The sequence below is a fragment of the Psammomys obesus genome, unplaced genomic scaffold, assembly GCF_907164565.1.
Source record: "Psammomys obesus unplaced genomic scaffold, mPsaObe1.curated_primary_1811, whole genome shotgun sequence".
NCBI lineage: Eukaryota > Metazoa > Chordata > Mammalia > Rodentia > Muridae > Psammomys > Psammomys obesus.
The window spans coordinates 22,975,645-22,988,356 of record NW_026585504.1 but is presented as its reverse complement, the minus strand read 5'-3'; the positions used below and the strand labels follow the sequence as shown (position 1 = coordinate 22,988,356).

At 38.4% G+C, this 12,712-nt stretch overlaps 1 protein-coding gene across 3 annotated transcripts in view; it reads left to right on the top strand.

The window, feature by feature from the left end:
- Slc12a6 (solute carrier family 12 member 6) overlaps nucleotides 1-12,712 on the top strand; it is a 91,309-nt gene that overhangs the window by 4,351 nt on the left and 74,246 nt on the right. Inside the window, exon 1 of one of the 3 annotated variants that reach the window (XM_055599139.1) lies at nucleotides 11,743-11,933. The exons of the other annotated variants lie outside the window; for them this stretch is intronic. Coding sequence (XP_055455114.1) covers nucleotides 11,816-11,933 — 118 coding nt within the window. The 5' untranslated portion in view covers nucleotides 11,743-11,815. Of the gene's footprint in view, nucleotides 1-11,742; nucleotides 11,934-12,712 lie in introns of those variants that run through there. 3 annotated transcript variants of the gene reach the window in all.

Sequence of the window (12,712 nt, the reverse complement as noted above, 5' to 3'; positions counted from 1 at the left end):
GAAGAGCCATTTCACTATTTTCTCAGCTTTTGTGCTATAAATAAAAACTTTAAAAGGTTGAGTTTTGCACTTGGAAGTCAGAGGCAGAAAAATGACAAGTTCGAGATCTGCCTGGGCATCATAGGCAGAAAAAGCAAGGTCAGGGGATACAGCTTCATGGTAGAGAGTTTGCTTAGCATTCCCAGGCCCTTGGCTTGACACAGGGCCACTCTCTCCCACTCTCCCAAAAAAGGTTTGAAATATTAAGAAGTGGTTTAGTAGGGAGTATTTTCTATTCTAGAAGCAGCCCTGGAATACTCTGTCCATGGATTAAGTGCCATTGATTGGTACAGTGCTTGTATCAACTAGAGATCTCCCATCTCTAGTGTTCTCTTCCATGTCTCACTGAGGCTTTCCTCTGTACACTCACAAGCTTTTCCTCTCAGTGGCATATCAGCGGCTTCAGAGTCTCATAATTTTTCTTACTGAAAATAGATTATTTTCTCATACAATATATCCTGATGTCACCTTTACTAATGGAAAAGCATAAGGGGAGGAGGATAGTCCTGGAGGTCTGGTACCTTACAAAAGTTATGCTTTTGTTATTTAAAAAAAAAAAAGCCAGTTTTAAACCTATATAAGGGGAATGCTGAAGCAGAAAAGCTTCATCTGGTGTATGTTATAACTATCTAAAGAATTGTTTCCAATGTTTCTGTCCTAGTCCTGTTCCTAGAGATTTATTTTCATTAATATGAAATAAATTTAGGATATTACAGTGCTGCTGTTAGGATATTACAGTGCTGCTGTTTAAGGCAACTTATAGTGACCTGTCAGGAAAATATTACCCTCTATGCTTTTGGATCATGGCTTTTTTCTCTCTCTCTCTCTTTGTGATTAGTAAACATTTCTGGACTACCAGGAACTTTGCACAAATTCTAACAAAGTACCACCTTTATGCCCTGAGCCATTATGGATGTAAGCTTATGGTTTCACTGGAGAAGAGCAAGCTTGCATTCAGCCCTCACTGTCCTTGCTCTTTTGGCCTGATGCCTTTATGCATAGTGTACACCTAAGAATAAATCTAATTATATGCATATTAGGTTTTTTGGCAGTGTGTCTTCACAGATGATACGAAGTGCTCATTGTTGGAATTACAAAAGCATTTTTGTTAAATGTTAAACAAAATATTGTTTTAATAGTTTTACACATGAATAGGAAAACAAGGTATTTTTATTAACAGTCTCTGATTATTGCTTTAGTGTATTGTATAGAGTCTTTTGTTTTTGTTTTAAAACAGGATTTTTCTGTGTAGCTCTGGCTGTCCTTGAACTCATTCTGGAGAGTGAGTTTTAATACCAAGTGCTGGTATTAAAAACGTATGCCACCATCACCTGACAAGAATTCTTAATTACATATGAAGGCATGAACACAAAACCACATGTGTATAACATGCAGGCATATACAGGGAACACTTTACCCGGATGGTAGTTCAATGGTTGGTTAATAAATATTTTGCTTACTCCTAAGGTATATATTTGTCATATCTTAACATTTCTTGTTTTTAAAACACTTTATCCCTTCTGCACCATGAGTATCTGTGTATGTATATGTGTATGTCCACACGTGAACATGTCTTTGTGTAGTTAGGGACTGAATCCAGGGCCTGTTCCCATGCTAACTACATGGCCTTCCATGCTCTGCCACTGAGAACATCTCCAGCCATGCATTTAAAGTTTGTTGAGTGTCTTTGTATGTACCAAAGGTTGGTCTGGGTAAGTCTGTAGCTTTAGTTGGTCTCAAATTTATTAGCATCTTACCTCTACTACCAAAGCGCATATTTTATTTTTTAAGTAGTGTGTGTGTGTGTGGGGGGGGGGGACATGTAAGTGTGCACCGTGGGCCACATGTGGAGGTTGAGGACGACCTTGGGAAGGTGATTCTCTTCCAGCACGTGGGTCCTGGACATTGAACCCAGGTAGTTGGGCTTCGAGATGACTGCCTGTAACCTTCTTTGCCACCTCAATCACCCTTATGTTTAATTTTTACCCCTCATTTTAGTCCTTTATTTAAGATCTTCTTTTTAGTCAGGAGTTAGCTGCATTCCAGCCTCTAGGTTCCTTGCCAAATTAGTCAATGGCAGCTTTTGGTGTTTGTTTTCATGGCTGTATTTGATAATCCTTGTTATGTTTCTAGCGACCTTGAGAAGTCCGTACATAAAAGCCAGTTGATAGCAATTTATCTGTTTGCTCTCATAATCAGTTAGTAGATTTAAGGTTTGGGCTAAATGACATTTGAATTTCTTCCCTCTTACCAGTTAGGTTTGCCTTCACTTTGACAAAGAGCTGTTCATGTTTCATATTGCTATTTAAAGAAAAACATACACTATTAAGTTAAAACTTGTGAGTGCATACACATGTACTTTTTATCTCAAGGGATTATGAGAAACTGAATTCAGTTGGAATTCATTTTGCTTTGAGGTTATCTGTATTTATTTTCTTACTTAAACATACAAATAATGCTTATTTTCTTCACAAGTGGCTAGTTACATCCTAAGATACATGCAAAAGACATGATTTTTTTTTTTTTTTAGGTTAGCAATTTGCTATATTTCACTTAAGATGCTAAGCACAAGTTGGAACCAGGATTAACATCCTTCCATATTAGATAAGGTTAATTGTTTCCTTTCCTGAAAAACAAATTTTCACCAAGATTTTTTTTTCTGTGCTAAGATTAACTTTTTCTTGTTTAGGAGATAAACTGAGACATCAGATAAGTAAGTAGTCTGGCAAAGCTTATGCCAATCATTAAAAAATAGTGATCTGAGCCCGGCAGTACTGTGTGATTCCAGAAGTAGTATTTTTGTCTTTAAATAGGTTGGCCCTGCCAGAATGTTTATTAAATATTAGTTATATAGTAATGTAGTATAGTAATGAAAGAAATATAGTTTTTATGCTCTACGACATTATGTTGTCTGACATTCAGAGGAAAACCACAAACAGAAGGCCATACATCTTCTTTGGGTTGCTAGAGTCCATGTTTCTTAAAAGAAACTTGGCCTAAAAAAAAAATGTATATTTCATTGTTACATACACAATGATGTGTCCATGTCTAGCACAGTATAGTACCGCCGAGTTATTGACCACTTTACATTAGTCCTTCATCACAGTTAGTGAATATTCATATTTTGAATAGAGTCTTAGTGAATTTTTTACCTTTTTTCTTTATTCTTTATTTTTTAACTCTTTCTTTGGTTTATCCAGACAGGGTTTCTTTGTGTAGTCTTTGCTGTCCTAGAACTAGCTCTATAAACGAGGGAGAGATCCAATTGCCTCTGTCTCCTGAGTACTGGAATTAAAGGTGAGCACCACCACCACCTGGCTTCTTTCTTATATTTTTTCTTTAATTTTTTATTAATTACACTTTATTCATTTTGTATCCCCCCATAAGCCCCTCCCTCCTCCCCTCCCGATCCTACCTTCCCTCCCCTTTCTGCATGCATGCCACTCCCCATCTTTCTTATATTTTTTGTCATTGTTTTGTTTTTGTTTTTCAAGACAGGGTTTCTCTATGTAATAGCCCTGGCTGTCCTGGACTCACCTTGTAGACTAGGCTGGCCTCGAACTCACAAAGATCTGCTCGCCTCCCAAATTAAAGGAGTGCACTGCCATGCCTGGCTCTTTATTTTAATTAATTAATTTAATTAATTTTTTTTTTTTTTTTTTTGAAACAGGGTTTCTCTGTGTGGCCTTGCCTGTCCTAGACTTACTTTGTAGTCAGGCTGGCCTCAAACTCACAGAGATCCACCTGCTTCTACCTCCCAATGTGCTGGGATTACAGGCATGTTCCACCAGGCCTGGCTTTAATTTTTTTTTATTTTGTTTTTGTTTATATTTTTGAGGCAGTCAGTCTTGCTATGTAGCCCAGGTTGGCCTTGAGTGCTGGATCCTTATGAATTCTGTCAACCTTCTGAATTCCTGGATTACAGGCATTGACTACCACCATGCCTGACTTAGTAAATCTCTTTGTAAATGGACTTTTGGGAAGGGGCAGAAAGAAAGCAGTGATTATAAAATTATTTGTTCTTTAAAGTAGAAATTAAATTAACAAGGATGGTCCGGAGAAGACACTAACATAGCATAGGCAAGGCCCTGGTGTCAACAGGTGGCACCACAGAACATGGTTGATTATTTAGTTAGCAAGGGCGGTTTTGTTTGGGGTTGTGTTTTCATTGCTCTTTCCTCATGTTTTAAGACTATGTTTGTAGTTTTGATAGTATGTTGCTTAGTGTCATGTTTACATTCTATTGACTTTTCATAATCAGTAGAAATGCATTTTTAACCTGCCAGCCATTTAATGATAGAAAAATGAAATGTCACAAATGGGCTGTCAAACCTGCAGGAACTGAGTTGTCTGTGTTCTTGGCCACTGGTGCTACCCTTTTGTTGGTGATTCTTTGATTTACTTATGCCTGGGCTACAGTGACATTAGACTAAGTGGACAGCAGCTCTGTACAGGAAGTTAAAACAATAGGGATTAAACCTTAAGAGCCGAACACTTAGTTTCTAGAGGTATTCAGTAATTCCTTATTTAGTTTTTGGACACTGCTGCCAAAAATGACTGAAGTTGCCCCAAAGTTAGCTAGCCATCACATCCCATTATATTCTTCCAGTGAACACTGACAGCTTCAAGGTCCTGAGGAAGTAGTGGAGCAAAGTGGTGGGATGTCACACTCTCCTGGGTCTTTCCTAGCTTGTGTATTGTTCTAACAGTTTATACTTCATTGGCTAACAAGACTGCACACTCCTGCAGGGGAGGGAGCAGTGTCTTCCACTGTTTCATTCCCATTTCTGGTACTTAGTGGATTCCAATAGTACAGAATAAATGCATGAGTCTTTGATAGTCTTAAGGCTTCTCCCAGAGGACTCTCTGCATCTGTTCTCTACAATAGTATAAACCCACCAGGAAGGAATGTGTTTTTTTTCTATTATCTTTCAAGCTTTCAAAGTTGAGTAAATACTAACCACCACTACTGTTTCATACAAATCTGTTTTCATAGTTTTTTTAAAAGGATTTATTTATTCATTAATACAATGTTCTGTCTGTATGTACACTTGCACACCAGAACAGGGCACCAGATCTCGTTATAGATGGTTGTGAGGCACCATGTGGTTGCTGGGAATTGAACTCAGGACCTCTAGAAGAGCAGCCAGTGCTCCTAACTTCTGAGCTATCCACCCCACCCTCCATTTTCATAGTTTTAAGTGTTTAAGTATGTTCTTGTTATCTATGATACCTGGTCTTTGCAAAAGTAATTCACTCACTCTTTCTATACTTGTATGATACGTGAGTTATAACTTAGAATTTTTATAATTTAGATCAACATTTTTTAGATATTTAATTTTATGTGAATGAGTGTTTCTCCTACATGTATGTATGTGCACCACATGGGTCCCTGGAGCCTTCAGAGGTCAGAAGAGGGCATCAGATCCCCTGGAACTGGAATTACAGAAGTTTATGAGCTCCATATGAATGCTGGAGTTGAATTCAGTTTCTCTGCAAGAACAACAGTGTTCTTAACCACTGAGCCATCTTTCCAGTCTATCTTTTTGTTATTTTAAACTGTTATTCAGTTTCTCAGGAGAAAATAGGTAAAAGGGTTTGCTGATACATAGGGAAAGTGTAGATTCATCTTTTCCTGGAGAATGAGAGTATACTTAGCAGCTCCAGCAATAGCAGTAACTGTAAATTTAAGTACTGAACTGCTCATTATCTTCCGTAAAACAGCCATTCAGAGTGTGGTATGCAGACAGTGCTGGGTCATGAGCTCTTTATTCCCTGTCTGAAGAAGCAAGGTAAGAAATTGACATTTTAGAAGCTTACACAATAGCTAGACAGAACACACCTTTAATCCCAGCACTCAGGAGGCAGGCAGATTTCTGTGAGTTTAAGACCAGCCAGGTCGACAGAGTGAGTCCAGGAACTACTACATAGTGAGATCCTGTCTCAAAAAATATAAAGACCATAAAGCTTTAGGTTATTAATATGTGATACAACTGTCAGTTTCCAGGAACCAAGGTAAAAATACATGATTTGTTGGATAGAATAAAATGTGTTCCAATTTGATAATCCCTGGGAAAATAATTTTTTTGCTGACTTTTCCTTTATCCAGTCTTTTCACTAAGTCTAACTCAACTTTATTTTTATTTTTTTAAATAAATGGCTTGAATCAGACAAAACACCAGTTATCATGAATTGTAAGTTCAGCCTAAAAATATATGATTGCATGGGGTAGCATGGTAAGTTATAATTTCAAAATAATTGCTCCAAGTAGTCTCATTCTTCTGAAGAATGACTATTCTGACAATTTAAAGATATAGTTAAAAATAAAATGTTTTACTGTAACTAATTAGCAAAGGAAACATGTACATTTTGGGCCTAATATAGGAAACACTGTGGGAGTAATGCCATTAAAAATGTTCCATTTGTATAAAGGCCCCTGGCCTGGCCTTGTTATCTTATTATTTTTAAATGCCACACATTTTTAAAATGTGACAGTGTAAATATTTCAGACCTGCACAACAACCCTCAATATTCAAGGCTCTACAACTGAAGCACAAGCAAAGCCTTTATGCAACTCTCCAATCTGTGTGTGAAAAGGAACTTGACCCCACAGTGACTAATGCTGAAATTCACCTTCCATTGTATTTCCAAATACTTCATTATGAAAATGTTCAAATGTACGGAAAACTTAAAGGACTTGTGCAGTGCGCACTCATAATTTTTATCCATATGGTATCTTCCCCATCATGAATCTACTTTTGAAGCATTTTAAAGTTGTAGAAATCAAAATGCTTCAGTGTATCGTTTGTGTTGTCTATAATGCATAATCCCTACTGTTGTGGTGTTGATCTTACCAGTTTATTCCTATCCATTGTTGAGTAACAGTTCACTTTCTGAATCAACTAAAGTGTTTATCCTATTGCTTTATAGATAACCTGGGCTGCTTTCTATTTGGGCTCTTGTGAAGAAAGAAACGTTTACGTTTGTGTTGTAAACGTACTTCTTAAATTTTTTGTAAACACATCTTTTAGCAACTTGGTTAAAAATACCAAGAGGATTTTCTGGTCATATGGTAAAAGTGTATTTTGGATTTATAAAAAGCTCCCAGATCTTTTCCCAAGGTATTTTTTTTCTGCTGTCTATTTTTTTTTTCAACAGTCTTTTTTCATTTCATCTGTACCTCCCTGATGATCCCTGACACCAAGCACTTTTTGAAATGTTTCTTAGCTATTTGTTTATTTTCCTTTGTCAATTTTTGTCTTAATCATAAGTCTTGTCTTTTTATTGTTGAGTTTAAGGGGTCTGTGTATACTTTATATCCAAGGTCTTGCATTTCAAGGCAAATTGAGATATCAGTTCACTTCCTCACAAATTGTAAAAATTTGTATTATTTATTAGAGCTTAGAACTTGCTCAGTGCTCTCTTTCTTTTGAAGTAAACTTCTCATACAGTGAAGTGCAACCAGACATTCCAAGTGAATTAGCTGAATTTGAAAAATTGCACACAGGAAAGCCCTAGCAAGATCATTATTATCATCATTCCATAAAGTTTTACCGTGTTTGAGACCAATCTCCACCTTTCCAGAGACAAACCATTGTACTAACTAGAAAAGCCATTAGCATGAATTCATCATGCATAGCAATAGGTTGTAGTCTAACATTTTCATTCATGTACATTAATTATGTACTCTGATCCTTTTCTCATCACCCTCTCCCTTTCCCTGCAACCCTCAGTAGTCCTATCTTTAAGTCTAAATTCTACATACAACATAAAGTATAATGTTTGTCATTCTGAGCATACTTTATTTTGCTTGACGTGATGATTTCTGCTTGTACCATTTTTTTAAAACCCATTTTTAAAAATCTATTTATCTACTCTTAAACACTTAGGCTGATTTCATCTGATTTTTTTTGTACTGTAGACTAGTTTTGTCTCTCCCCCTCCCCCCCACAAGACAGGGTTTCTCTGTGTAGCCTTGGCTGTACTGGACTCGCTTTGTAGACCAGGCAAAGATCTGCCTGCCTCTACCTCCCAGAGTGCTGGACAGGCGTGCACCACCGTGCCCGGCTCAGTTTTATCTATTTTAAACACATTCATTGTAATGTGTTTATAATGCAAACATTGCAAACACATTCATATTGTGTCTATCAGGTGTTCGTTTTTAAATTCTTCAATAGGACGTATACTTTGACCCTATGTGAGGTATTTCCACTTTGGGTATGTTAGGAATATGAACATTTTGTGAGAGCACACTTTGATTGCTTGGAGTAAATGTTTCATTGTGGGGTTTCTGAGTGATGGGGCAACTGCCTGGCTCTTTTCCATAGTTATCCCCATTAACAGCCTTAACAACAGTGCATGAAAGTCCTTCCATTCCACATTCTTGCCCATTTAGTCTTCTCAGTGGAAGTATGAGTATTTAATTGTGACAGTGTATTATATTTAAGTATCTTCATGACACCCCACCTTTTTGTAATTACTCTGTTCACATCAGTCATATCTTAAGCATTACTTTTCTTCAGTTCTCTATGGCCTGCACTTTTATCTACAGTTCATGCTAGGATAGAACTGTAAAATTGCTGACCTCTCTGGTACAAAGCACTGAGTTGGTAAATAAATTACTCCTATCCTAGAATAACAGGAATTTGTCACATTCCTACTTGTTTAGTTTGGTGGATTTTTAGAGAGGAGGGTGAGAGGATAACATTTGGAATTAGGGTTTTTTTAAAGATTTACTTTTGAGTGTATGTGTGTCCACTGGCATACACCTGTGTGCACATATGTACACATGAGAACAGAGGCATCAGATTCCCTGGGGCTGGGGTTATAGGCAGTAGTGAGCTGCCTGATGTAGGTGCAGGAATTTGAACTTGATCCTCTTTAAGAGCAGAACATTCTCTTAACTGCTAAGCTATCTCTCCAGCCTTTGGATCTTGTCTTACACACAAAAGCTATGCAAACATTTGTAAACATTGTTTCTGTCCACCTCAGTTCAGCTATTCCTAAGATGAAGTGAAAGGCAGGGTTCCAATCAGAAAATTTACTGGTGCCAAAGATATTAATAAATGTTGAACTCTGAATGTAAGAGTGAAACCTTTGACAGTCTGGTGCTTCAAATAAGTTCCTTCAAGTAAATCAGTGGAGTAGCTGAGTTACAAATATATGGAGAAAACATCTGCCAATTTATTCCAAAGATAAAAATAGATATAAATAAGCCAAGTGATGTGGCACATACCTTGATTCCCAGCACTGGGAGTCAGAGGCAGGTGGATCTTTCTAAGCTCATGGGTAGCCAGGGATACATAGTAAGGGCCTGTCTTAAAGATACAGAGGAGTGGGGGAAGAGAGAAGGAGAGAGAGAAGAGATGAAAATATTATATATAAACAATTTATTCACTTTGAATCTGGTTGTAGCCACCCCCCATCTCCTCCTGGTTCCACCCCCTCCCTTTTCCTCCCCTATCCCTCTCCTGTAGTCCACTGATAGGGGAAGTCCTCTTCCCCTACTGTCTGACTCTAGCCTATCAGGTCCCATCAGGACTGTCTGGATCCTCTTCCTTTGTGGGCTAGCTAGGCCATCCCACCAGAGAGAAGCGATCTAGGAGCAGGCAACCACGTTCACTGAGCTGTCTACGGGCTACATTTGAGCAGGGAGGTCTATGTCCTCTCTATGCATGGTGTTTGGTTGATGCATCAGTCTCTGCAGTCCCTTCTGGGCCCAGCTTTTTTGTCTTTGTTGGTCTCATTGTGGGGCTCCAGTCCCCTCCGGGTCTTTCCATCTCCCACTTCTTCCATAAGACTTCCTATGCTCTGTCCAAAGTTCAGCCGTGTGTTTCTGCCTCTTCTTTGCCCCTGCTGGGTGGAGCCTTTAGAGGACGTCTGTGGTAGGCTCCCATCCTGTTTCCTCTGTTCTACTGCTTCTGGTGTCTATCCTGTTTGCCTTTCTAAATGATAATTAAAAATCGGATACCCTAGGGTCCTTAAGGATATTTGCTCAACTATGGTCGTAGCAGCTTTATTCATAATAGCCAGAATCTGGAAAACAACCTAGATGTCCCTCAACTGAAGAATGGATACAGAAATTGTGGTACATTTACACAATAGAATACTACTCAGCTATTAAAAACAAGGAAATCATGAAATTTGCAGGCAAATGGATGGAATTAGAAAAGATCCTGAGTGAGGTAACCCAGAAGGAGAAAGATTCACATGGTATATACTCACTTATAAGCAGATATTAGTCATATAATATAGGATAAACATACTAAAATCTACAGACCTAAAGAAAATATTCTTAAAGAGACATGTGCATACTTCTCAGGTGATAAACCAACCTCTTTAGCAATCTTCTATTTAAACCTTGGTTACACATTGGAACACTGTGAAGGGACTTTTAGAAGTCTTATTATGGCCCAGGCTCTATTCCAAAGCAGTTAAGTATGAATATCTGAGATGGAATCCAAACACCAGTGTTTTAAAAGGTCCCCAGGTGATTCTGATGTGCAGCCAAGCATGCAAACCAGGACTATTAGGAACACATGAAGTAAAAGTTAAGTACTTGTGAACTTTATTTTTAATATAATCTATGTCGCCTCCCATAGGGCGCTCAGTATTTTAAAGTTTGCTTTACCTTTTACATGCACCATGACTTTAGGCATCTTTTGTAACTGGATGTTTCTGCAGTGAGTGAATGAGGAGTTTCTAGTACATAGTGGGTCTGATTGCTGGGTTGGTCCTCTTTAGAGGTTGTGCGTCTTTGAATGAAAGAGGACCACACACTTTCGTCTCTCTTCGGTACATTTTGTTCAGCCTTGCTTGTCAGGTAGAAGACATTTCTGATGACAAAGCCCCTTGCTATTATAGCAGCAGCATGGAAATTAACATAGGGCTTACTTTATTTATCTCTGCCTGTGTAGTGAGCTGAGCACTTGATATAGCTATTCAATATTACCGTGGAATTAAATATATTAAATGTTTGCTAACAGAACTACAAACATATCTCAATCAAGGATCTTTTTTTCTTTCAAACAGTATGTTCTCTTTGGGGTTCTATGTGTCTTTTACACACCATTTTAAAACTTAAAAGTTTTCTCTTTTAAACAAATTTGTGGTTTTGATAAAACTAGTTTCTCTTCTTGGATGTCACTGCATGCATCTGGGCATTTAAAACTGTTGTTTATAAAATATGTATGTGTCATTAAATACTCCAAAAAGATGTTTCACCTGAAACAGAGGAGAAAAGCCTTTTCATTGACTCACGGTTTTTCCCGTATACTTTGAACTTAAGCAAGGACAGAAACCCAACAACCTATCTTTTGTTTTCTGAGCTGTCACAGTGCCAGTCTTCATTAAAGAGGATAGTTTATGAAATACACTGTTCCCTAATCTTTCTCGTATGAATAAGAGGACAGAGGTTTCAGATGATGGAGTCCAGAGAGGTGGCAATAAATTAAGTAAACAAATGGGAGACACATGGTGGACAGCTCTTGATAAATTACTGCTTCAGCTTTCTGCTGCTCGAGAAACAACCCAGACAGTTGGCGGTCTACAGGTTAATAACAATAAGCTAGGGGTGGAGTGCTTAAGCCTTTTAAGAGAATGATAAACACGGCGGAAGGCGTGTCTTCGAGCGCCCCACTCCCTTGGGGCTGTGGTCACGTGGGCTCAGTACTTCCCGATTCCCAGCCACTGTCTCCCTAGTCTGTCTGAGTGTGGAGGGAGACAGGGAAACGGGAAGGAAATTTAAACGCTGAGAGCGCAAGGGTCGGGAAAAACAATGCCGCACTTCACGGTGACCAAGGTGGAGGACCCAGAGGAGGGGGCAGCGGGCCCTGTCTCTCCGGAGCCCAGCTCCGCAGAAGTAAAAGCCTGGATTCAGGATCCCCAAGAGCTGGGTGAGTCCTGTGCTTGTTGGGGACCCACAGACTAGTTTTCGGGAGGGAAGTACTAACTTGGTTATCAGTCTTCAAACTGTTGCTTACAGATGATGGTGGAGAAAAGGCGTGTTTTTCAGTTGTTTCACTCACCGTATATCTGATAACGTGTCTTTTTTTTTTTTTCCCACGAAGCAGTTTGTTTTTCCCTCCACAAAGAGTTTTCTGTGTCCATTACCAACAGGTGAAATCGAATCGGTGGCAATGTATGAAAAAAGTTTTCAAGCAAAAAGAAAGACACCGTAGAAGTCATTTATGCAGAATTTAGAATTCAGTTTTCACTTAGGCGGCTTAGATTCTATCTAGAAAAGACTTCGAACCAAACGGATAAGTGGCCTTTTAATCTTAGCCGTTTATGTAATATATACAAAAAGAGCATGGTTCAATAGTTTTGTTATGTGGACTTTTTACTTGCGAGCCTGCGGTTATTCAGAATTCTGTTTCAATTTACCAGGTAAACAACAAATCAGTAACAAATGTTCTAATAACTCTTTAATGAAAGAAAAAGTGCACTAGATGGCCATGTGTTGAACAGCATAGCATGGGTTTAATAAAATTATTTGATGAATGTGCTTATCTCTGTTGTGGCCTTTCAGTGTTGACAGTTATATTTTCCCGGGGAATTGTGGTTTGGGATTTTTAAACATGCAGTTAAAGTCTTAGTTAATGCTGTGGTGTTAAATTCACTTTGAATCTTCTTCTTCTTCTTCTTCTTCTTCTTCTTCTTCTTCTTCTTCTTC